Source organism: Atractosteus spatula, chromosome 3 (assembly GCF_055471065.1).
Source record: "Atractosteus spatula isolate fAtrSpa1 chromosome 3, fAtrSpa1.hap1, whole genome shotgun sequence".
Classification (NCBI taxonomy): Eukaryota; Metazoa; Chordata; class Actinopteri; order Semionotiformes; family Lepisosteidae; genus Atractosteus; species Atractosteus spatula.
In genome coordinates, this window is record NC_142708.1 from 14,106,658 (window position 1) to 14,133,371 (window position 26,714).

General features: G+C 37.5%; 2 protein-coding genes across 2 annotated transcripts; one reads left to right on the forward strand and one right to left on the reverse strand.

The window, feature by feature from the left end:
• Positions 1-69: 69 nt before the first annotated feature.
• Positions 70-26,714, reverse strand: LOC148837450 (cell division cycle protein 20 homolog B-like). Its single transcript, XM_088910787.1, has 12 exons — positions 26,652-26,714; positions 26,420-26,491; positions 17,773-18,001; positions 17,431-17,528; positions 14,302-14,380; positions 9,897-10,010; positions 8,264-8,460; positions 7,563-7,657; positions 5,111-5,336; positions 4,560-4,685; positions 4,129-4,246; positions 70-197 (listed from the first exon to the last, which is right to left on the reverse strand). The coding sequence occupies exons 1-12, from the start codon at positions 26,712-26,714 to the stop codon at positions 70-72; spliced, it is 1,545 nt and encodes a 514-aa protein (XP_088766913.1).
• Positions 19,117-21,605, forward strand: gpx8 (glutathione peroxidase 8 (putative)). The gene is made up of 3 exons (XM_088910913.1): positions 19,117-19,351; positions 19,876-20,137; positions 21,283-21,605. The coding sequence occupies exons 1-3, from the start codon at positions 19,145-19,147 to the stop codon at positions 21,444-21,446; spliced, it is 633 nt and encodes a 210-aa protein (XP_088767039.1). The 5' UTR covers positions 19,117-19,144; the 3' UTR covers positions 21,447-21,605.

Consider the following 26,714-nt stretch of genomic DNA (forward strand, 5'->3'; position numbering starts at 1 on the left):
AGTTTTTGGTGCCCAATTTACCTGATTTCCTTTGAAGAACGAAGAGCATGGTCATTGTCAGCTGTTGCCTTACTTCTCCTGTGATCTGGTCTCCTCTCCTCTGTTTCTCCAGATGCAAGCCATTCCGTCTGATCCCGAGGAAAAAATCTTACTTCCACATGGGCTCAATGCTAAATTCAGAACTCTTCCATTATGTGCTGATCCACAATGTCAGTTAATGCAGGCGAGAATAAAAGAAAAAAAAACATATGTAGAAAATAAAGCATTATTTCCTAAAAGGGAGAACTTTAAGACAGACAGAACTTTACACTCTCAGTTCTAATGTTTGTGCACTAAATGCTTATGAAGTTCCAACCTAGGAAACTGAAAATAGTTAAAGCAGAGAATACTAACTTTCATGCAAATAAATAAAAAAATGCATGGGTTATATATATTTCATGTCAAATAGAATTGTACGTTTTGCATCTTTCTGAGCTCATGAAAATGTATCAAGCTTGAGGATATCCTTAAAGAAAGACCAGTCATAGTGAGAATCATGAAAGCATCCTTACTGTCTAGGAATGTCAGGAATAATAAGAAAAAATGTTTTGTAGTTATTTTAATCCAACAGACAAGATTATATAGATCAGAAAGAATATATTCTGAGGCCAAGATGAGACTGAAAACCCCTGAGGCCTCTGGAGATCAGCAAAATACACACAGTCAGCTGCACGTTATTAAATTTCGATCCACTGAAATGAGCAAACACAGAAATAAAATTTGAGTCTTCTGTGCTGTTTCTGCATAACAGTTCTCAGATGTAGAAATAACCAGACAGTAGTCATCATATCAGCCTAAGGTCAGTCAATAGTAGCCATCTCTGAATTCTGAGGTCTTATCATTTTATTACATGCTGAATCCTCAATTTACATTTTGAATCCTATAAAACATTTTTCTGTTTTTTCTGACTTTTGAAATAATCTTCACATTGATGTGCATCCACTGCGGAATGTACTACCAGCTAATTCTTGAAAACCTCTCGATCAGCTCTCACTGCAACATGGTCACCCAAAGGCTCACTATGGATCAATATCACATTATTTGTTCCCCAGTATTATTCCTGTTTCTGTAATAATGCCATGTGAGCACTTCTAATTCCTAAGGATAATGGACTCACTTCCGTCTTCTTCAAATGACTAATTTTCGGCATGGAGATGTCATGCACAGCAATCTTGATTACTACTGCCCCTCCTACTGCCATTTCCATTTATCATAGTTTAGATTACGTCCACAAAGGTTTTTGTAGTGGTTTAATAAGTCACAAGGTTGTGACTCAGAGCTGGAAACAAAGCCCACGGTGGAAACAATACTTTTCAACAGGTAATCCCTTTAAGACGTTTTTGGAGCTTCTGAAAAATCTTTTGGGCTACACAAGGTAAGTTCACTGAAGTTTCAGTGTCTACTGTCACACTCAAGACTTAACTTATTTAGATGGTCTACAATGACTTGCAAAAGTATGAAGAATCTTCTACTGTTTCCACATTTTATTGTTATAAAATATTGGTAAATTTAATAATTTATAGTTTAATAATACATATTTATTATAATAGTATTTATTAAAATATTTAATATTATAAATATGTATTAAATAATAATAATTTAATATTTAATTGTTTAATGATATATAGTTTAATAATACTGGATAATTCATATTGGAAATTTGGCCAGGACGCCAGGGTTACACCCCTACTCTTTTCGAGAAAAGCCCTGGAATTTTTAATGACCACAGAGAGTCAGGACCTCGGTTTAAGGTCTCATCCGAAAGACAGCGAGCGCCTTTCTACAGTTTAGTGTCCCTGTCACTATACTGGGGCATTAGGACCCACACTGACTGCAGGGTGAGCGCCCCCTACTGGCCACACTAACACCTCTTCCAACAGCAACCTCAGTTTTTCCCAGGAGGTCTCTTATCCAGGTACTGACCAGACTCACACCTGCTGAGCTTCAGTGGGTTGCCAGTCATGAGTTGCAGGGTGATATGGCTGCTGGCCATATAGTATATATTTTAAGAATCCACTTTTTCTTTTCAATTGCTTAGTTTACATATTCAGCTTGTTTCAAAACTCCTATTACCAGATTGCATAAGACGGAATAACAGATGGATAACTCGTAGAATTGTAGTTTAACTTTCTTATCCAATGTGTGATTTGAAACAAGTGTAATTCCAGGAAAACTGTGAGGACCAGAACTGATAAGAAGTTTGACCCCTTTGACAACACAGCAACTGAACTTATAACTGTTTTTGGTGTTTGCTTTTTGTTTCTCATCGTAAATATTGCACACTTGAACTAGCTGATTCACTCTAAAATTCACTCTAAAAATGTTTCAACTACCATAGCTGCGTTGATAACACTAATCCATTACCTTGTAGATATTTAGCCACATAGGTATACATGGTAAATATTTTAATCACTTATAAATAATTTGTATTAAGTATTAGCCTTGCAGTGTATTTTGTAAAAACAGTTCTTCTGTGGGAATTTACAATTATGTGAGATGAAATCACTGTGGTGATCTGAAAAGGGTGCCATTGAGAAGGTCAACATTTGAAAAATTTCAAATGTCATCCATTTCAACAAATATATAATAATGAGATATGTCTTGAAGTTTTGTGTAGATAGATGAGATGTAAACAGCGGTTTTTGACTAGTACTCTAACATAAAACCCACCTTGTGCACAGGACAGAAATATCAGCTCTTCCAATGTAACGTCTTGCTTTGCAAAAGACAGTTGTGCAAGTGTCTCACACATCAAATTGGTGAGGAAACTGAAGACCAATGTACCACTTAAAAATATGTCACACCACAGAAAGACAAGAACACTGTGACATGAACACTGTGTCTGTCAGGGCATAGCTGGTATGGGCGTAAGGGTAAAGAAGAGCAGTTTAAATAAAATTGTCAGGGTAGCTGAATTTCAGTTTTTGTTTATTGTGATTTACAGTATATATTATGTATTTCAATACTAAAGATTTAAAAAACCTCCAAGCACGATTAATGAAAGTTTTTTTCTGACAAGAAACGTATTCAAAGCAGGGTATGTGTCTGAAACTTTCTATAGGAAAAAAGTCAAAGCATTTGAAACTATGTATTCAAATAATGTTGCTTTCACTTTCACTGTTTTAAACAGCAGCCAGCAGCCATATCACCCTGCAACTCATAACTGGCAACCCACTGAAGCTAAGCAGGTGTGAGCCTGGTCAGTACCTGGACGGGAGACCTCCTGGGAAAAACTAAGGTTGCTGCTGGAAGAGGTGTTAGTGGGCCAGCAGGGGGCACTCACCCTGCGGTCCATGTGGGTCCTAATGCCCCAGTATAGTGATGGGGACACTATACTGTAAGCCGTCCTTCAGATGAGACGTAAAACCGAGGTCCTGACTCTCTGTGGTCATTAAAAATCCCAGGGCGTTTCTCGAAAAGAGTAGGGGTGTACTCCTTTGGCCAGGGGTGTACGTCCTGGCCAAATTTCGCATTGGCCCTTACCAATCATGGCCTCCTAATAATCCCCCTCTATGAACTGGCTTCATTACTCTGCTCTCCTCCCCACTGATAGCTGATGTGTGGTGAGCGTTCTGGTGCACTATGGCTTCTGTCGCATCATCCAGGTGGATGCTGCACATTGGTGGTGGTGGAGGGGAGTCCCCATTACCTGTAAAGCACTTTGAGTGGCATGTCCAAAAAAGCGCTATACTAGTGTAAGCAATTAATTAAACTGCAAACAAAACTTTCATTTTCAATTTATTTTTCAAATACCCTAAAGATCCTATAAGCACAAGTTTGTGTTTAGATCATTGTCCAGTTTTCATCTCTTACTTCCTATGTGCAGAAATGTATGAAGTTCTGTAATATATGCATTTAACCCCTTGCTTTTTCATAGATATTTATCATTTTTCCAATAGTGTAACAGTTTTAAAAAACCTAGGTTCCCTCTCTTCAGGCTTTTTATCAAGGCAAGCCTGCTTTCATGCAAATGGAGATTTGCCCTTGAAGATTCACCAAATAAATCAAAATTGCCCTAATTACCATTATGGCATTACTCCTGTCCATGAGAAAGTACATAAACAAAATTTCTATTAATTTAAGACATACCATGCATCTCAGCCTTTTTAGTAATGGATGGAAAGTCCCAAATGCTTATTTGGTTCTGAGGGAGACCATGTCCTATTACAATTTCCTTTGTTTGGGGGACCCAGAGTAATGAGCAAACCTGGAAGAAAACAAGATGAAGTTAGATAAGTGATCATTAAATAACCTGAACCACAGTATGAATTTTTTAAAATGTGTTTGATTAGTAAAATAGTCAGGTATTGAAAATTGTGCTTCTGCCCAAGATATCCTCTGTGATTCACAATGTTAGAGTTTAAAAGAAAACTGTCCTGAAACTTTAAAAAGTTTAAGTGTTCAGGAAGGAAGATTTTAACATTGCATAGTTATAGATGTTGGAAAAAGCCTCAAAGCAACAGAAACAGCCTATCAGAATCAGGAAAACTATGAAATATGAAGTCAATATCAGCCCTTGCCTGTGAGTCAGTGGGACTGGACTTGATGCAGTTTCCTGTATGTGTTTCCCAGATTCTTAAAACTCCATCTTTCATCCCTCCGCCAACAGCCACGACTCCAGTCTTCCACGGACACCACGCCATGGCCTATAAACAATAAAGACCATAAATGCCCAGTGCTTTAGGATGGATTTCAGTTTCACAATAGCAAACCAGAATTGTGAGATCCTCACTTCTTTCTGTGGCTTATATGGCAACACATTGTCACCTATATTCCTTACTTTTCAATGTGTTATTGATTATTTTAAGATGTGGGGGTTTAGTGTATGTTTTTTTTTTTAACTCTGCATTGAGCTGGAAGTCTGCTTCAATAGTTTACAGCACTGAATTATAAGTCTGTTTAAATAGATTACAGCACTGTAAGTATTTATGGATTTAGAAAATATTCACTTTCCATAATTAATTAATATATAATGTTGTAAGCTTTACTGCTGATGATGTTCCATTACTATTGTGTGTCCCTTCTTAAAATGTTGTACATGATGGAAAACCTACTGTCCATAAGGCTTTACCTTTACAGCTGTGGGATGGGACATTGACTGGACGGGCTGCTGGGTCACTGTCACTCCTGGGTCATTCGGCCAGATACTCAGGATGCCGTCTGTTGACCCACTAGCGAGGTGGGCACCGCCAGGAGACCATTTCAAACTACAAATACCCTTCTTATGTCTCAAAGTGCCCACATGGTGGTGGGCTATTCTGACATCATGGTGACAGATTAACCCTAAAAGTGAACCGCTGCAGGAAAAGAAGCAATCAGTCTAAGCAACATTCTCAAAATTTAAAAAATTTAATTTCTTTACTATTAAATGAATGTTATCCAGTCAGCACTGTTTTTAAACTTTCTGAGGATTGCTATATCATCTAGAACTAAAAGTAACATTAATTTAAAAGTCTAAAAGTTACCTCATCTATACCAAATACTAAAGTAAAAAACACTAAAACATGGTGATTACATATAAAGACACCATTTCTGACATCTTTTGTAATACCGCTATGTTTATCCATCCACCCATTTTCTAACTGCTTCACCTAATTTAGGGCCATTGGACACAAGGCAGGGTACACTCTGGATGGGACACCAGTCCATTGCAGGGCTGACAGACTCAAACACAGACACACACACACATACCAGGGACAATTTTCCCAGAAGCCAATTAACCTGCCAGCATGTCTTTGGACAGTTGGAGGAAATTGAAGCACCTGGAGGAAACTGTGAACACAAGGAGAAAATACCAACTCCATGCAAATAGCATCCCAGGTCTGGAGCTGAGCCCCAGTGTTGCAAGCCAGCAATGCTAACCACTATGCCACCATTCCCATCTCCATGCTTAAATGAATAATCTAGAATTTGTAACTTAAAGTAGAGAAAAGAGTATACCAACCTATAGGCAGGTAATAATATTGCCAAACAGATAGACAGGAAATATTCTCTAACAGTAAAATAGTTGTAAAACCTGAAATAAATAGGTTCTGAGACAATAATAACGAAAGAAGATGAAAAAGAAATAGTGAATATAGGGAAAAGAGTGAAAAATAAATAAATGAATATTTCATACGTAATTTTACAATAGCAGACTACAATAATATGCCCTGTGTTACAGAAGGATCACCATCAATATTAGGCAATTCTATAAATAACTTACACTTGGGATTTACAGGGGTGAGAATGATTTAAAATGAAAAATATTTCAGTTGGACTTAAAGCAATGTGGGATGTTAGCCCTAGCTACGACATTTCAACTTTCACTCAAGATGGGAACTGATCCCACAGATTAGAGAACTGCAGATATAAAGTCAGTTAATAAAAAAATATTATTTTGCACTTGGAAACTATAGAAAATATATCTTCTGTTAAACAAAGCTATTGCTAAAGTTATGTAAATGATAGAGCTAAACTAAAAGAATACATAAGAGACAGGTAATGGGCATTTTGGAAGGAAAGGTTGTGGAATAATCTATAATTACCCATACAAGCACTAAGGAAAGTTGACTCATTAAAGCATACAATATGATATATTTAGATTTCCAGAACGATTTCGATAAGGTATCTCAAAAAATCAAATTAAAAGCTATAACAATACAAGATAATGTATGACTGACATTATCAAAAATTGGTTAATGCACAGGAAACAGCATGGGACATTGCATCTAACTGGACAGATTGAAGCAGTGGTGTACCACAGGGATCTGCTTTAGGACCATAACTCTCCCTGATATATATAAATGATTTCGATTTTGGTTTAGTTAGGATGTTAGTTAAATTTACAGATGCTATAAAAATAGGGGGATTGGGAAGTACAGAAAAACAGCAAAGGAATGACACAGTCTCTCATAAACTCATGGATTGGATTTACACACGGCAAATGAAAAAGGAATCAAAATATTTGGGTATATAGTAAAATATATACTGTATATTTCAAATCAAGGGAATTTCTGTTCATGATTAATAAGACCTTACTAAGAAATGTATTCAGTTTTGGTCATCGCAGTGGGAAATCTTACACTGGCAAAGTCAAGCTCCAGATTAAAATCTGTTCAGCCTACATATCACAAGTGGAATTAAATCAAATTAATCAGAACACCTCAAGAATAGGCAGGATCTCAAAGAGAATTAGACAAAATCTTGATAAAGTGTTTTAAATTCTTCCAAAAAGTAGATGGCCTAGGGTTGACACTTTATTATAAAACTGCAGGAAGCCAATAGACGGTTAGCCAAAATGAAAGACTATTACCAGTGATGTACTACCAGTATGATTGCATAAGGCCTCAGTGAATCCCCACAGAGGTCTGGGAAATGAACGTTCTGGAAAAACCATTGTCTGCACCTAGACAGAATGGGTAGGATGTACAGTACCCAGCAGAGTTCATTCAGGAAAAAGCACATAACTACAGTGTAACATGAAGCACATCTCTTGAGAGTGTCAAGGCACACATAACAATGTGAAACATTCAAATAAGTACCTGGTGAGAATGTGGTTATTCCAGCTCAAAGCACCCACGACTGAAAGGTGTCCAGTCATGTTCCTCAATCTTTTTTTCCTTTCTATGTCCCATATCTAAAAATAAACAAGTAATAATTATCTTTTAAAACTTGCAGATAAATATTCTTAGCCAAATTTAGAAATACCCCTTAACACTAAAAGTAATTTAAATTGTTAAAGGCGGCCCATCTCAGGGCAGAATTCTTATTATTACTGTGTATTTTTTTTAATGAGGCACAAACTGAAGGGCAATGTCTTCTTCTTGACCTTTAGGCTTGAGTGCCATTTTCTACTAGTTCTTTTTACCCATTAGGCAATGAATCAACGTGAATTTGAATCCAAAACTTTTTCTTTACAATGTGTGTCTTTTTTGTGGTCTAATTAGCTGACATCCACACTCACAAAAGACCAATGTCCTTATATTGTTTTCAGACACCAAATTAATATGTCTTTTAAGGGAGATAAGTACAGAGTGTTACAAGCAGATAGTTATAACACACTATTTAACCATAAATATATGGGTAGACAGGATAGAATGTGGTAGAATATACAGTATATTCAAATATGTCAAATCTAAATCAAGGGCTGTTAAGTTGAAAGTGTACAAAATAAGAACTAATTTAGGATAATTTTTTTTTTTAATAAGCTGCTTACAGAAAGGTGAATAACAGGGAAATCTACCTGAATAGCACCATCACTTGTACCAATTGCAAGGAAATTGCCATCTTCAACCCAGGAAACCGAAGAAATATAGCTTGTGTCTGGTTTCAAATGGATACTGCCTTCCAACATGTGGGTTTCAGCATTCCATATATACGTTGTAGAATCCAAAGCCAGTGCAATCAGGTTTGCAGAATTCCAGTCAAGTAGGTTTAAGTCTGTAAAATAATCACATTGATGGACGATATTATTATGGCCTGATAATAGTGACACAAGCGAAAATGTTTTATTTCCAGTCTAAAACCACATGCAGAGACACTTCAGACCATAAATTATGGTGATCAAATATTTAGTAAGACCTTGTTTCTCTGACCTTTCTCTGCTGCTGACCTTATTTCTTTTACCTATGTCATGTAGAACATTTCATGACCACAACAGTAACAGAACAGTTAATATACTTTGCACTTTACCTGAGAAACATAGAGTACACTGCAAAACTATTAGGTCCCTTTAGGGTTTTAAAGGAGATACTGTATTTTAATTATTCATGAATGTTCACCTTGAACAGTTTTATTAATAAAAGAAGTCAAATGAAAAAAAAACAAAAACTAAATACGCTTATTGCATAAGTATTCACTTCCTCTGTTTTGTTTTGGAAAATTGCACAAAATGACTTTGACAAATTACACAGCTCCCTGAATGGCTTCTTTCTGTGCGCAATAACAGTGGTTCACATGATTTCAGAATAAGTACACCCATCTCTATAAGGTCCCTCAATCAGGTAGTGAATTTCAAGCAAAGATTCCACTAAATGACAAAAACATATCATTGATAAAGTTGTAGATTGGTGCAGATCAGCAGAAGAGTATACAAATATTTATTTAAAAAATCTTTCATATATTTTTGACCATGGTGAAGTCGATCTTGAAGATGTGAAAGGCACCCAGAGTGTGCCAGACAGGCACTCCAAAGTATATAGCATGATAAGGAGGAAAATCAAATACATTGGATATTCTTTTGTGTATAGTCAAGTTAAACATAAAGAACCCAGACAGTGTCTAGATAAGGCTGCCCAATACATAGAGGTCAACTGTCAATTGTTGAGATGGGAAAAATGTGCATGTCCATGAGTCAAAACAATGTCCCTGTCAGTCCACAAAGCTGGCCTGCTTGGCAGAGTGCCCAACCTACAGTATCTCAAATCCCACAGGGAGTTCACAACAACACATTTAAGTGATCCTGCATACAAAAAAAAATGGAACAACATTGGAAGGGAGTGAATACTTTTGCATAAGATTTGTTTAGTAATTGCTGTAAGTATTTTTCCTTTTTGATGTTCGTATTTCGAATATCTAAGCTAGTTTTTTAAGTTATTTGTTCAATATAAGACTTAGAATTGTCTAACTGGATGTGATCTTTAACATTCATATCTCCGTAAGCCCAATGAGGTTTTAATGTGCAATCTTCATGCAAAGATCCTTATCTCTTAAAAAATATTTTTCTATATGAAAACAAAGCATGAAGCTACTGTGGACGCTTTTGATTATCTTTGCATGAGGTGATCTGGTCTAAGACAAAGGCAACACTTCTTAACAAAAAGCCAAACATAAAAAACCGTGGAGTTAATTCTCCATGAGGTGTTTGTACATCTTACAGTAATCATTCCTGAGTCCGCTGATGTTTAGCTGCAAGTCCAACTCTAAGAGGGCACAGCTACTTCTGTAAGGGCTGGTCTTAATGGAGAAGGGCCCCAGGCTGTTGCTTGAGCCTGTAATGATATGTATTTGTATACTGTTCAAACAAAATGAAAAGTTATGTGCACGTTTTAAAAGACTGATTTTGTCTGGCAGTTGAATGACAGTAGTTTTGGAATTAATTCGTCATCTAAGTCCACAGTTGTGCTTGGGTAGAGTCCCTGTGGTCCTATGCAGGTTTAGTTTTTCCATTCACACATTTTACTCAGAACGTCATATACAAATGAAGGAGACAGTTAGAGTTGGGTGTCACGTAAAGTGCCTATAAAGTAAGGAAAAATGTGTTCAAATGGTATTAGTAGGGGAGTATGCCATTAGCAGTGATTAACATTTCAGTTAATTTATTTAAATGCTTATTAAAAGAAATAACTCAAAGGTACTGTATATAATGTATATAATTATAGAGGTCTGTGCCAGACTCTTTCCACATACATATACTCACGAGGCCATCACACAATGAGCTCATTCAATCTGGAAAACAAAAAAGTTAGTAGCACTGCTTGCTCACATGTAGTGAGGCCTGGGTTTGATCCTGAGCTGGAGCTCCTTCTGTGTGGAGCTTGGCTTGTTCAGCCTGTATTTGTGTGGGTTTTCTCCTTCCGACTCGTAAGGACATGAAAGTTAGGTATAATTGGCTATTCTAAGATATCCCCACAGTGTTTGATCCCTGGTTCTCATTAATTAACCAAATGTGACTTGAACTGCTGTATCATGATGGTCACATGTCCAATGTGGGGAGTCAGCTATGTGACCCTGAGGGCCCGACCCTGATTGGGTGAAGACGTTTTGAAACCCCTGCACCTGTGCCTGGTCAGACCCGTCCTTCAGTTACCAGTTTCTTCTCATTGGCTATAAAAGCTGTTGTTCATTAAAACATTCCTTTCGCTTTTTCATTTTAAAAAAATGTTTTTCATCCCTCTTGCAGGTACAATTTTGTCCTCTCCTTTTACACTTGTAATTTATTATGTTACACTTTATTTTAGTATACTTTCTAGACCTTATGACCTAGCAATTGAAAATTCTTCTGATTGTTCTTGTCCAGTGTCAGACACTGGAAACACAGCTCAGAAGCCATGAGTGACAGACAGAAAATGTGATCAGTGACTCCAGTAAGGTTGCAGAACTATGCAGAATAGAAAACACCCTGATTAAGACCATTGCTTTTGTGTGATCTCAGAAACCAGCTGGAAACTGTCACTAAGGCAGAAGGGGAGCATTGGACACCCAAGGAGATCCATTTTATATGCATTTATAATTGCATGTCCCTCCCCATCTCTCTTTCCAGAAGTGAAAAGGCAGGAACTGCACAAGGGTACTGAAGTCCAAACTCAGGCAAATCAGGCCTACACTTTGAGAAATGAAACAGGCATTTCTAACACTGATAGGACCAGAAGTAATTTTAGGAACAGAGGGTTGTGTTTTTATAGGTGAGAGAACATTTGTTTCTAATTAAAATCCATCAAGCATCTGATTCAGGCAAACACACCTCCCATTAAAGCAAAAGATCTAGACAGAAGACCCTAGTAAAGTGTCTTTTCTTGTGCAGAAACCAGTATCAACTCCCTTAACAATTGTGTCTCATATGTAATGTTTACTTTTTGTGTTCTAAGTCTGTCTTTTGCTTATTACTCTACCGAGTAAGTAGTAGCTTTTAAGTAGCTTACTTAAAATATGCTACAAAAAAGAAACCACTTAGCAATCTTCAAAATCATTCGTGACTGTCAGAGAAGTGTTCAGAACTTTGATTATTTGTTATATTGATTAAGTCAAGTGTAAGAATTTCTAAATTTAAACTTTCTCTATAACAATGATTGTGACTGTGAGCTATATCAGTCAATATTACTAGACTCCCCACCCTGAAATTTTGAACACTACATACTTATAAATTAGTCATTTTGTTTTACACCGACTGGAAATAAGAATGCCTTAAACTGAAATCAGCTGGTAGCAATGGAAAGAAAAAAGCATCACCTTCCTTCTGCACAAAGGCTGACTTTCGAGATGAATCGAGGTGCGGTTAACCCAAACGTCTTTGAAAAATGTTCTCAAGGGGTCTTTATTCTGTACGCATCTCCTGCTTTGGTTTTATTTTGACATCAAACACCAGACCCCTTAAATACCACAGGAAATGTCATGTCCTGTCGCGAGCTGTTTGTCCTGCTTATCTGCGTCTCACGGTTGCAGTGCTATAAGTTACAGCAACATTTTGAAACTAAGTGCAGTTATTTAATTGCATTATTGTGATTTTACATTTTATGATACAACAGTTATTTCTATTCATGTCATGATACACCAGTTTTACCTCAATGCTCCCTTTTTTTAAGGGCTGGTCTATTCTAGTTTTGCTGGTCCATTTTTAGATTATTTCTTGCCTGATAATGTCTCTCACTCTCTTCACACACACCCATACAACTACTTTCCATTATTGCTGGCAAATCAGAAGACACGTGACCTGCAAACATATTTCACTGGCTGCCTGTAGGCACACAAAGAATGAGATTATTAATTAAAAAACAACTCTCCTACCTACATCTAAATAACGTACGTAAACTAACTTCTAATATATTGAAACATCAGTTCTTAAAATACAAAATCCATATAAAAAGATAAATGTATATCGAATGTATACAGTATGTCATAATGCATATATGCATATAATATATATAACAAGCAAGTTATACATAAATATATTAAGCAAGAAATATTAATTTTGGCAAATATGTCAGAACCTGGAAAATACAGCACATATAACTAAAGATGATAGAACCCTGCAACCCCTGCAACTACAGTAGCTATGGCAGCTCTCCAAATACAAACCGGGATGAAGACTGAAAACAAATTATATAAATAATTTATAACCCCCCCCCCTTTTTACATACTGATTATCAGGTGTAGAAGTAGGTTCTATATTCCATGTGATGTATACTACAAGCTTTGATTGTTTTCTTGTTAAAAAATCACCTACATTATTGGGAAAAAAACATAGATCTTGCAACTTTAAAAAAAATGCAATACTTTTTCACAAATTCGAAAATCTTTTTGCCACACTGGGGCTTCATGTTTAATATTAATTTACTGTATGACAAAACAAAAATGAAGACTATTTGACTGATGCTTTCATCCAAAGCAAAATACAGCTGCTCCCATTCGAAAACCATTAGGTGGCGTGGCTTACTCAAGGCTCCTGCAGAAATGCCTCACCTGGAATTAACACCCACCACCTTCCAGTGATTAATCCTGAACCCTAAACGCTAGTGCACCTCAACAATCACGTAAGCACAAGTCATAAAGTCACTTTGACACAATACCAGCTCTTTGAGAAACTAATAAATAACAGTACAATTTTGGGTGGCGTGGTAGGGGAAGTGGTTATCATTCTTGCCTTACTGTGCTGGGGTCCTGGGTTCAATTCCACACCTGGGTGGAGTATGCATGTTCTACCTGTGTTTGCATGGGTTTTTACCTGGTGCTCCGGTTTCCTCCCACAATCCAAAGACATACTCGCTTGTAGGTAAACCGTCCCTGGTGTGAGTGTGTGCATCTGTATCTGTATTTGCCTTGCCATCGACTAGTGTCCTGTCCAGGGTGTATACTGCCTTGCGCCAGCTACTTGCCAGGATATAGGCTCTTGCTCCCCCACAACCCTTTATTGGATACAGAGGTTAGAAAATGGATGGAAGTACAATTTTATTTACATTTATTAAGGACAGGCTGAGAAATGCCTCATCCACTTCCCATCATGAGGAATGAATCCTGTAGTATGGAACAGTGTCACACACAAGCTTCCTAGAGTGCACAGCTTCTGCCCCAAGACAGACTTAATGAATGTAACTACTGTAGATATAACTATAAGGAATACATGATAAAAGCTAAGGGCTTTGGCAATTTCACATTCATATGTTGGTCTATTAGGCTGATATCTTCTTCTGAGAAGCAGTTTAAAGCCATCACACGAATATCAACTCCACCACCTGTATTTTGTCTAATCATTCAAGCAAGATGGGCTGAATGGGCATTTATTTTGTTCTCAAAACTTTGTGGTGATGATGAAGGGTAAGAGGGTAACTCTCAGAAAGAAGTTTCAAATACTGCAGTAACTTTTAAAAGAAGCATCACTAACATTGGCTGTTTACCTTTCTTTTTTTTAATTTGAGTAATTAAAATTAATATTAATTTAAACTCTACAAAACAAAGTATTTTACAAACAGGAGGAGCCATTCATTTCATCTGGCTGGCTTGGTAGTAGCTAAATGATCTGAAGATGTCATCCATCATTTTCTTTTCCCACAACCCAAGTCACTGTACCTTTAATAAAGTTTACACACATTCTTGTAGTTTTTTCTAGATCTGTTTTCTTCTCAGGACAGCTGTTCAACAAGTAGTCCTGTAGGGAAACAAACACAAAATCCAGTATTAGCAGCAAATCCAGTATTAACAGCATGCTAAATTATTTTCTCAGTCAACGGATAACAGCTAAAATAAATTTGCAGATCAGTGCTCTGTAGAACACAAAGTTCAGCCTCCTATTGTGACCTGTACTGAACAACAATTAAAATGAACCAATAATTTACTATACTATGATTCTCTGGAGCCGTGGGAGCTCAGATGGCAAGGGTGTCTAGCTCCTGACTGAAAGGTCCTGGATTCAATCCCAGGTAGGGGCAAGTGATGGAGCTTGCTCTAATTCCTTCCAGACGGCTCCCAGGTCCACTCAGCCTGCTTTTCAACTGAGTACCGGGGGTAAGGCCGGCTGGAGCGTGATGCTGACCACATCACCTCCACTTCCAGTGTTGATGGTTGAGAAAAACCCTTGCCCCCTATTCCCCCATGGGCCTTTATGGCCTGAAAAGGGGACCTAACATACCTACTATGATTCTCTATCCATCCATTTATTAACTGCTTTATCCGATACAGGGTCGTGGGGGGTGCAGGAGACTATCCTGGCAAGCAACAGAAAGCAAAGCAGAATACACCCTGGACGTATATACGTCTATTCAAGTTCTGTATTGTAGTACTATAAGTCTTGATATAGTGCTCCCAGCATTGACCCAGGTGAACTGTGCCACGCATGCATTTGACCAGCATGCTACACTTCTTTAATTCCATAAGGGCGATATAAAATTCTTATTTCACATTATGAATTCTTAAAAAACGGTACACTTGATCATAACTTATCCGTTTTGGTTAGATTTTTTTTTACCGGTTAAAATGAACTCAAGTTTGGATTGCTAGCGGCCTCTAGCGGCAGTAACGGAAATGAGAGGCACTGGTTTATCTGTAATACATGAAAAAAGCCTGAGGTATCGGGAAAGTGAAGTGAAATGTGGCATATTTGTCTTATACTATTGAAATTTATCTTTCACATGAAAGGATAAATATGAGGCAAAAGTACAGAATATCAATTTATTTATGGATATTCTTGTACATACATTTTAAACCATGTTAGAACAAAAAAAAAGTTCTTCCCCTCCTGGGTTTCAGGTCAGCATAGGTTTGGAACAAATAAAGTAATTAATGTATCTGGTAACATATCCCTTACATGCACTGACTGCTTCAACTCTGAGATGCCTTGGCCAGATAAAAAGTTTCCACTTCTTCTTCCTGTTGAACTCCTTGATTAAGCATGCAGTATGTTTTAGGTCCTTGTTTTGCTGCAGGGTGAATTCTTTGTCTTGAGTTGGGAGACTTTTTAATGGTCACGGGCAGACAAGATGTTTCTTTACACTTCAGAATTCTGTGCCGCTCATTATCACTTACATCAAAAGACCAGTGAGCCTGTTCCAGAGAGTGCTTTGCCTACTGAAACAATGAATCTACCTACACAGGTGAGGCTGTGTGCCTGCGGTCATTAGCACTTCCTTTCTTTATCCATACTTTTACCTTTCTGTGACTTTGATAAAGGCTTCTCTTTGTCTTGTCTGTCCATAAAACTCTGTTGCAGAACTGTGGTGCTTCATCTTTATACTACTTTGCAAATTCTAGTCTGCTGTTTCTGTTTTTAGTGCTGAAGAGAGGCTTGCATCTTGTAGGAGTAGCACACAGGGAACTAAGACACTTTTACCTGTACTCTGCAGATTGTCTACAATTTCTTTGGCTGTTATTTTAGAGTTTAACTTCACAGTTCTAATGGTTTTTCTGTCATCACCTTGTCTTTCTTGGATGACCTGGTCTTTGCTCATCTTTTTGCTCCTTCAGTAGTTTCTTTTTTAAAAGACATTTCATGTTGTTGATCCAGCTTTTCTGCAATACTGCAAATTGTAATCTTCTTTGTTCTCATCTTAACAATTTTTTGCTTTTCCATCATAGACAACTCTGTAGTCTTCATCTTGGCTTATGCCTTTACATTCACGACTCTTGTATCGTTTCACAATAAATGCAACATGAAATACCTGAGCAATCAAAAGCACCTGTGTAACGCATTCTACACGTACGCATCCTTATTCCCACACGCTCGCATTCCACTCAATCTTGCATATCCACGCGAACCCGCTTTCACAAACGCTCACGCCGTCAGTGATTAGACTATCACTTTTCCCTGCATTCACTATTTTAGTTCCCCTTTTAGTCTTCTTGGGCTTCAGTAGTGCACGTATTTCTTCAATGCTTTTCTGTTGTTTTTTTTTTGGGATGATTATTATTGACCTTTGTCTGTTTCCTGGTTTCTCTCTCTCGCTTTACGTCTTCGGGTTTGTTTGCCCCGTTCTACTACCCTCTACCGGTTTTTGGGCTTTTTTTTTTGCTCGTTTTTTTGGATTTGAAATTTATGCCTGATTGTTTTTGGGCTTTGCTACTCCCCTTTTAGCCCTGCACGGGGTCTTTTTACTCTACCTTTCCAGGCAGCCATTTGTCCCATTATTTATGCTCACCTGAAATGGGGGGGGGGGGAATGGAAAACAAGCGACATTGTCTTAACATGGTTAAACATGTATGCAAAACAATACCCAGACCCAACAGCAGTAATTCTATACGTTTGCCTCATTAATCATTTGATCAAAAATACAAACTTCATTGATACAAAGCAAAAATTTAATTTCACTGTCCCAATACTTAGGCTTTTAACTCTATGGCTGATTTTAAAATATTTCTCGTCTAGGGGAGGGATTTGATGTTCCAACTTCGTGGGTGTAAGTCAGCTATTGTATGCTCTGCTTCCAGCAGGTTTTATAGGTCACACTGAACGGATCAATTTTTAAATACCGGGGATACTTTTATTTGACCACTTAAGCATGTGTTGAAATCTGGAAGTTCTACATGTGAAGTAAGATTGTATGTTCAGCACCTCCACAATAACACTTTTTATATTAACTTTTCAAAACCTCGGGGCAGGTATTGCAGTCACAAGATATCCTTTATAAAAGAATAAATCGATTTCAGACAAAAGATGTTTATTTTGATTTTCCTAAACAAACCAAAATTAGCACTAACATACAGTACCTGTTTCTTAATAGGTGTAGAGGTGGTCTTTGAAGGGTCCTTACCCAAACTTTTGTCAGACTCCCTTACATTATTATCCTCAATTTCAAACGTGGACTCTACGAGGACAAAATACACATGTGAGTAACTATCACTTATGCAAAGACAAGTCCTACCAGATTCATGCTGTATGTTTGGGATACGTGAAACGTTATTCAAAGCATGTCTGAATGGGACCCACAATGCAGGGCAGATCAACAATGTAGAAACATAAGCTTTCCAGAAAGTCAAAATAGTTTCCAATAAAATAAAAATTAGACATTTATTTTAGTCACCTATTATGAAAAAATATCTTAAAGGCACCTTGACGTATTATAGTCGACTCGGAGTCCACCAGGGTGAGCTGAGACTTTGAGCTTCCTTCTGGAGAGAGGTCCAGAGACAGTCTTTGACAAACGGTGTCGTCGCCTACAGTGTAGGAATGCTGCCACCCCGTGGTGACAGGGCTACTCGCAATGGGGTAGCCGCGGCGTAGTTTTTTGACAATTCTGCTTTTAAATCTGGTGTATGATGTTTTAGTGCCATCGGTGGTCTAAAAAGGAAAGAAAAGATACGTTTTAATAACTGTAACGAAAATGGAATACTGCACTGTTTGGTATAATTTGTTATGGTATAATTTCTCAATACTGTAGAAAATATATTATGTTCATTGGTTGTTTTTACTTGCCTTGAAGATATGTACTGTAGGTGTCAGCGTTCATGGGGGTTATTAAATAATGTGATTTACTATATAAAGGGAAACGAGGGGATTTTCTTCTCTTTCTCACACCCGAAGAAAGCTCCACAGCCGAAACGTTGTGTTTCTCTTCTTCTCTTTTCAGCATGGAATAAACCTTTACTTATTCCCTTACTTCTCTTCAGCTCTGTCTCATTCTTCAAAGTTTGCTACCCCGAAATTGCAAACCTTTGATTTGGTCTCAAGCTGCAGCGTCTCAAAGTACACTTCAAAACACACCATTCTGTGATCACAGTGCCCTAAAAGGGTTCTACCGCGTCAGTTCGCTTTCTGTCTCAGATATTTGAAAACACTAGATCAATACAAGCAATACAAGGTGCTCAGTAAAACAACAACAACGGTTAATCGTGCTGATCATTTCAGTTTCTGTTGCTGACATTGCCTGAAGACTGTATCCCGTCTGCGTGGGTAAACTAAGTTAAAAAACGCTGCTTCTTTTGCACAGAATTACGCATAGTATTACGTTCGTTACGCAGTTCTACATTGGAATTAACATCTGCAGTTGTTGGGCTATAATATATTCACAACACTAGAACTTCAGAATTGTTTATGAGTCTGGCCTGTATATACAGTATATGCTTTCTTAGACTCTTGATCCCACTAGGTTAGAGTCTGAAACTGACTACTTTGTGATGTATAGTGCTGCTACTTCACCCACTACATAGAGCGAAATCAAGAGTTAAATAGCATCGACAAGTCTGTTACAAAAAACATTGGGCACATTTATTTGCTGAATGGACTTTATACCATTAATTTGTAGGTCCATGGATGAAAATTACAATACAGGCCACAGGAGGCGAATCCTTCTCTTATTTAGTAGCCTGTTCATCTTAAACTTCCGTGTAATCTGATGCATCTTCCAGCTCTGTTGCTGTTGAGCCAGGCAGCACAGCTCCTCCTTGCATTCCTCATCGACATTTGGACGTGTCTCGCACCAAAATGGATACCCTGTCATCTTATCCTTTAAAAAGCTCGGTTCCAAAAGCAAGAATGTTTCTTGTTTTATTTACGATGATGATATGCACGGCGGGATTATTTTTATTGCAGAACAAACTTTTCAAACCCCGAAAAAATAAAGATTTCTACTCTTTAGAAGTACGGGATCTGAGAGGAAGAACCGTTTCTTTGGAGAAGTACAGAGGAAAAGTAAGCTGGAAAATATGCAATTAGTTTTGTTGTGTAATTCCGTGTCATTTCATAAATGGGACATTTTAATATAACTTTGACCGTCTATTTAGGCAATAATTTCGAGTATTTTTCATTATTTTGGATAATGCCAAACCTTTGTAAAGGAGAAATTTCCAGTTTCCTAGAGATACTCACTTTCGTTTTTTAAATGTATGCGATTAGAATCACTATTTTTTTCTGTTTTGAATCTTTTATGTTGTTGCACAGTTACGATTCTCATGAAGTACAGAATGATCGATTCATTAATTGATTGCCAGTCAATTAATGTTTTTACAGCATAATCATGATGTAATATTATTCATCAACAGGCGCCAGCAATAATATTACAACATTGGGACAGAGTTCACTGTCCCTATAAGTATGCTATTTAAAATAACAATAGGGCAGTCTGAGTTTTTGCTATCTCTCATGGCTTAGTTGCATTGTAAGTCAGCCTTCGGTATTTGTCAAAGCAAAGTATTTACTGGCTGCTGCTTTTGCAGGCATCACTAGTTGTAAACGTGGCGAGTCACTGCGAACACACGGAGCGGAACTACAAAGCCCTTCAAGAAATACACCGAGAGCTGGGGACCTCTCACTTCAACGTCCTGGCCTTTCCCTGCGGTCAGTTTGGAGACACCGAGCCCGGGTCAAACCGTGATATCGAAGCTTTTGCAAAAGCAAATTACGGCGTCACTTTCCCCATTTTCAGCAAGATTAAGATAATGGGTTCAGAAGCTGACCCTGCTTTCAAATACATTACAGGTAAGGTGAATTATCGATTATTATTATTATACTTCATGTGGTATCTATGAGGGCAGCCAAAGATTGTGTGAAAGTACAATCGGTTTATTGAGCTTGTGGAAACCTGGTTTAACTCGCTTGACTGAGGGCCAACCTCCCGGCTACAGGGCAGGAAGGCTAGGACGCCCATGTCCGATGAAAAGGCGATCAAGGTGTATTTGCAAAGGGTGAGATGGGGTGAGGAAGGGGTGCAAAACGAGGGAGCGAAGAAGCGGACGGTGACGTGTGGTACTGTATATATGAGAATCTGAGAAATTACGTAAGGATTAGTTACAGTTCGTTGGGTGCGGAAACTTGAGTTTGCTGGCTGCTCTCATCCCTCCCGAACTCTCCTTAGGACTCCATCAACGGTTTGCTAGAGTTAATGACTACTCACAAAGGATGCTTTAATAACTTGCAATTTATTGAATGTCTGACTTAATATATAGAAGGAATACACGATCCATACACAAAAAAACTCCAATCCTTAAGGGCCTCTCTCTAGCAGGTTTTGTGGTCTCTTTAAATCTTCAGGTTGTTAAGAACAAGGAAAGGTTTCATTTAGGTAAGGGCTCCAATTGTAACAAAAGCAGAAACTCCCTGGCCCTCCAAGACTGGGGTTTTCGCACTGCCGATATGAAATAGAATACATGGTATTCAGCTATATCTTGTCATTGAGTTAAAAAGTTGGCTTTTTAGCAGTTGTGTGTACAGTTCAGGTTCTTTAAGGCTATTGCAAGACTGCCGTAGCCAGTACACCAGAACAGAGATTTGCTGTGTGATCTTGGACTATAAAAGAATATACAACTAGTAATTATTACAAGAAAAATATCAACAAATGCATCTAATTGAATGCCAACAACAGGGTACCAAACTATTGCCTAATAATTGATCTTTCTGGTCTTAAATGATCTTTTCCTTTAACTCTAAGGCCTTATCTTAGAAAAATTCCTACGTGCCGCATCACTACTGTACAATTGAATTTTGTTTTGGGTCTTAGACCAATAATCCAAAAAAATGTATTTTGTTTTTATCTTCAGGTTCATTTTTGATACTCCTACATTATTCAGATATTGCCAAAAAACATAAGAAAGATTCAAAGTATTATCTCTTTTTTTTTTCAACAGACTCAGTACAAAAGCTTCCAAAGTGGAACTTCTGGAAGTTTCTCATTAACCCGGATGGACATGTGGTGAAGTACTGGAAGCCTGAAGAACCCATGGAGAACATCAAACAAGAGGCTGCAGCTTTAGTGAGAGAGATCATCCTGAAGAAGAGGGTAGAGCTTTAAAGGTTTAACGCGGCATCCAAAGAAGAACTTTGTGTGCCTTATTTACTGCATCACAGAAGGTCTTTTCCTTCACTCTGTTTGCCAAGCTGAGTTGTACATTTCATTTTTTAATAGAGACGCATATGGACATTTTTTGTGGCATATGGAATATTTCCAAAAGCAACATATGTACATTCTCACAAACGATTCTTTGGATATCTGGTCCAGGTTATCTCTGTTCACAATTCTGACCAGTTGTGCTTATGCCTGAAATGAAATGTTTTCAATAGAAAGTGTTAATTTACACTTTGGAAATGTGAGTTAAAAATTAAGTGGAGAGTGCGTCTCATGTATGGTTGTGTGACTTGCGTGGTTGTGTGAGAAATCACAGGTAAACTGAAGATGTGCTTGGGATCACAGTGACCAAGGAAGTCTTTTTCTATAAAATTGTGCAAAGTGTCATTATTGAGATCTTTCTGTGTGTGAGAAGATATTTTCATTTTTTTGCAAACCACTGTGTTAATTATAAATGCCATTTTTGTATTTGCAGTTTTGCTAAATTGTACATTTTAAGTAAAGTTAAAATAGAGGCATGAACTAAGATTCCAATGATGTGTGTTAGGGAGATGGAGGATTGGTGGGATTGTAAGTGATTGATTTTTATTTACTGGAGACTTGTTCCTGCTTGTTATTAAAAGTGAAAGAAAATGTTATACTGTCATTTGAACAGTACAGTTCGATTGAAATCTTTTAAGGCTCATCAAAATGTGATTACAAAGTCTGATGTTTTAGTTGGTTCTATAAAATGTGGTTAATTCATTTTTGGGGAAGAAACCAAAGGATTCATGTTTAATGTTTTGCATTGTTAAGTTATGTAGCAATTCTAATTTGAAAGACAATTAAGCCTTTCACTTAATGAAATATGTGTCAATACTTTGAACATTAAAGCTTGTTAATGTTTGGGTTATTCATAAGATGTAGATATTGTTGGGTAAATCGGGATTTAACTTCTTCGGTATTAAAATGTGGAGCTCTAAAATATGCTTCAATGTGCCCCTCAGGAACAAGAATGGAGGGCCTTGTAACAGTAAAGACAACTAAGAGAATCGCTGTAAAGAATGATTTATACATGAAATTATAGTTGATATGCAGTTATGCGCTGCAGTATTCGGGAACTGTAAAATTGTAGGTAAATTAAGTGTTAAAATTAGAACTCAAGTCACTCTTACAGTTTTTGTCACCTTTAACAAAAGGAGACTGCTGACATTATCATAGTTATCAATTTGTGTTGGTGGTGAGACTCTGTGCTTACTGTTGTTTAGGTTTTGAAGTTTTTGGATTAATTGGACAAATGAAGGAAAAATCATTGGGATTTTTTGTTTTATCACACTAGATTGAATTTATACATGATAAGCTTCAGGAAACCCACATATATTATGTGAAAAAAAAACATTTCACGTACTAAAGGGGTAAACAACTGCAGCTACTTATGTTTTTATCATCTGAGACTGGAGAGATAAAGAGAGCTATTCATAAACAGATGACATCTGCATTGAGTAAAACCAAAGACTGTAGGGCATTTGCCTCTTTGGTTATTTTGCTGGAGTACATTGTAATGTCTATTATTAAAGTGTCAAACACTTTACCTGTTGCTAAAATTATGTTCCCCAATTGATTAATTAACATTCCAGAGGATGTGAATTGAAACAAAAACAATCATAATTGTTTTGCACATTGTATTTTTCAATACATATAATCCATGGAGCCTGTTAGAAAATAGTACTGTTAGGAGCACTCTCTAGTATTGTTACCTATTAAATATCATTCCACTAGTTTTAAAATTATTGATTTTTTGTTATCAGTAATCAAATATTGATCTGATAACACAAGAGGATTTGCACATCAGGACTGAGAAAAGACGTCTGTTCAATCTGTTCAAACATAAAGTTTATGGGGCCTAGATTAAACTTCACAGCCATGATATTGAAGCAGATTTCCTGGTATCTTTCAAGAAACGGATGTATGACATTTTCAGATCAATAAGCTACCGGCCATCAAACAAGCCAGAAGAACCAACAATTTGTTTTGTGTAGAATAGTTTCTAAGCTCTTGGAGCAGATCTGAACATTTTTATGTCTGACACAGATAATCTACCTTTAGTTTCTCAATAGCCTCAATAAGCCTACTGATCTTTTGCAAGAATTAGCAAATAACTGGATTAATTCCCAGGATCTACCAGCAAAGCAGTGGGCTAAATGTCTGAATTGCCTCCTATTTTTGCAACCTTTTTATGTTCATAATGCTGCCATTCTTGTTTTTCACAAATTTCTATCAGAACTTTGCAAATAAACACACAGAACTTATACATCAAATTATAAATGCCTCCTATTTGCCAAATCAGAAGAATCCTGTTCCTTGATGCTTTAATTAAGTGAAATAGAAATTACACCTACAGCATTTCATAAACAGAATTAACCAAACACAGAGAAAGGATATCTGTATAACACTAAAATTGTTGCCTAGTCCATACTGTACAGTATCTACAAAGGTCATATACAGTAGAATAAGTTTTAAGTAACTTTACATAGTAATACTAATACTATGTAATATTAATGCATCACTTATGTCAGTAATAACCTTCCTAGATTGGAATCACCAAATTGTTAGTCATCTTGGCTCATCACTACCCACCCCCACCCCCCCAGGAAGAACAAGATTTTGCGCATAATGTGACATGTCCTGTCCTAGTTGTTCTGCACGTGAAATTCTGCAGCTCCAAAGTAATTGGCAGCAGAGGTGACGTTAACCGATGGAGCAATGCAGGCTCTCTGGTGGCCAGCGTGCTCCAGGGGTTGGACAGCAGGAAAATTATATTATGTGCAAGAAAAGCCCATCCAGCCTTGACAGTTCTCGCTCCACCGTGCTCTGGCTCAATCCTCGTTCACTGCTGGATAATTGTGCAGCCTGGCCAGACGACAGGACGTACGATCACTACATGAGCCTCGGATTTTTTATGAGTCGTACAATACAATACTTGTGTCTCCCCAATTATGAGTCGCAATTGACTGCATTGCCCTCAGCAAGACATACTGTACTATTGAATGAAGACCTTAATGTCAGATTGTTGAATTTGAATTTGTGAAAGAGCACACGCCAATAAAAAATACTTCAAGCTACTAATTAAACTAATGTTTTGTGATGATAAAGTTTCTTAACAGCATTTTTCTGTAATTTTTAATAAAACTTGCATGGCATGTAGTGATGTGGAAGTGCACATAGCTGCTGTTTTGTATGTCACAGCCAGCTATTGATACACTGCCTAATCATCACACACGTTTGTTGCTGTCTTTACTGAAGATTTAAAGCACATGTCTGTACTACTACTATTAGCAACTTCTCTCACATGACAGTATTATGTTAGTGTACAGATGCAATGTACAAAAAATCCCAGTAAAGCAGTGGCATGAATACATCTTAACTGCAGACCTTTCTGCAGACTTATATCTAAGAATAAGACAAATGTAGTAAAAGAAAACTTACAGGTAAGTTATACTGAAGTTCTCTAAGACAAAACGTTACTTAAGATATTTAACTAAATGAGAGGTTTTTCACAAAGTCTGTTTTTGTCCATTGATTCGGTTATTTTTATGTTAATATGTGGTCAAATGTGATACGTGAGTTTGCATGTTTTCTGAGTACCTTTCAAAACCACAATGGTTGGAGTATGGGCAGCAAGAGGGCAGTAAAAAAGTAAGCTGGTGAAATCAATTAAACCAGCTAACATTTCACTGCCTCCCTGCCACTCACACGATCAGTGGTAAGATTGGTCCTTCTGGCCGTTGAACTGGTTGTTTCCAAATGCGCGGTGAGACAGCAGTTGAATTGTAAGCTGGTAACAGGTTTACAACCAGCTAACACTACACTGCCTTCTAACCTGCGCACAGGTCTTCAGAAGGACCACACTTCGGCGTGCTCTGATGACTCGTTTGCTCTGCAGCAGGTGGCAAAGTAGTAGCGGCTGCTTCCGACAGACACAGCAGCCAGCTAACAGTACACTGCCTGCCTGACACAGGCACTCCTGAAGAAGAAGGAACTGGACGTGACATTTTCAGACTGATGCGAGTGTTATGATTTTTCCAGCTCCCGATGTGTTGGACTCCATTTTTCAAGCACCTTAGTATCCTTAGTGCCCTTCTTTTTCCTAAATTAACACATCTGCTGACCAGTATTATACTTCCTAGACAAAAATATATCTGTACTGCTTACATTCTATAGAATGCCACTTCTTTATTCCTCAAGACATTTCTCATACTCACTGCCACTTTTTTAAATGTGGTTTGCAGATGCAGGCTTTGGCACCATACAAGTGTCAATCTGGGTAAAACTAATAAGCACTGACATATAACTTGAGGGAAAAGCTACAAATGCGAACATGAGTTGAGCGGTGGTATTGATTGCAGCAGGGTGGAGTGTAGCCAGTAGCTGTCAAAAACACAACAGCCAGCAGCAGTACACTGCCACACTGATACAGTCCAGAAAGCAATGCAGGACAAAGGCTCAAAAATGTAACACCAGGAACTGTTTTTACTGTATTGAAAACATCCTATTATACCAGTGTAGACCAACCTGTTTTGTCCAAGGTCATAATTTAGAAATTCATATGGAATTTGAATGGTCATTCCAGTGCTGTCAGAATAATTGTTTTTCTACAAAGTACATGTATAATGTACTAGTCCAAGTGTCCCTGTCGATCACACAAGTGAAAATTAAAATTCTGTGCTCATCATTAACGAATATCTCTTTGCTGATAATATGGTCAAAATAAACCGCCAGCTTTATTCCCTTTTGTATGACATGACAGAAAAGATCATTTGAATGTTCTACTCACATGCCATGGAACAGAATATAAATAGCATTCTCTTCAAACATAACAGCCACATAATGATTACACTTGTAAATTAGCTTAAATTTTAAACATTCGGGTAAACTCTTACCTTTCCAATCTTGAGAGGATAGTGTCTCTTGGTCTTTATGAAATCTTTAGCAAACGTTTTCATAATCGTTTCCTGTGTAAATACAAATAACACGTTTCGCTTAGAGGGAGTAGGTTGGATACAATACAAATTGTTGCCAAATAAATTGTTTGCAAGAGGTTACAAGAGAAATTGTGTCTCTCTTGTTGTATGTTATGTATACTATACCAGAAATCAATTTACATTAACTTACCCATACAATAGTGTCATCCGTTTTGATCTTAAAACGGGAAATCCTCTCCAGCTTCCATTCCAT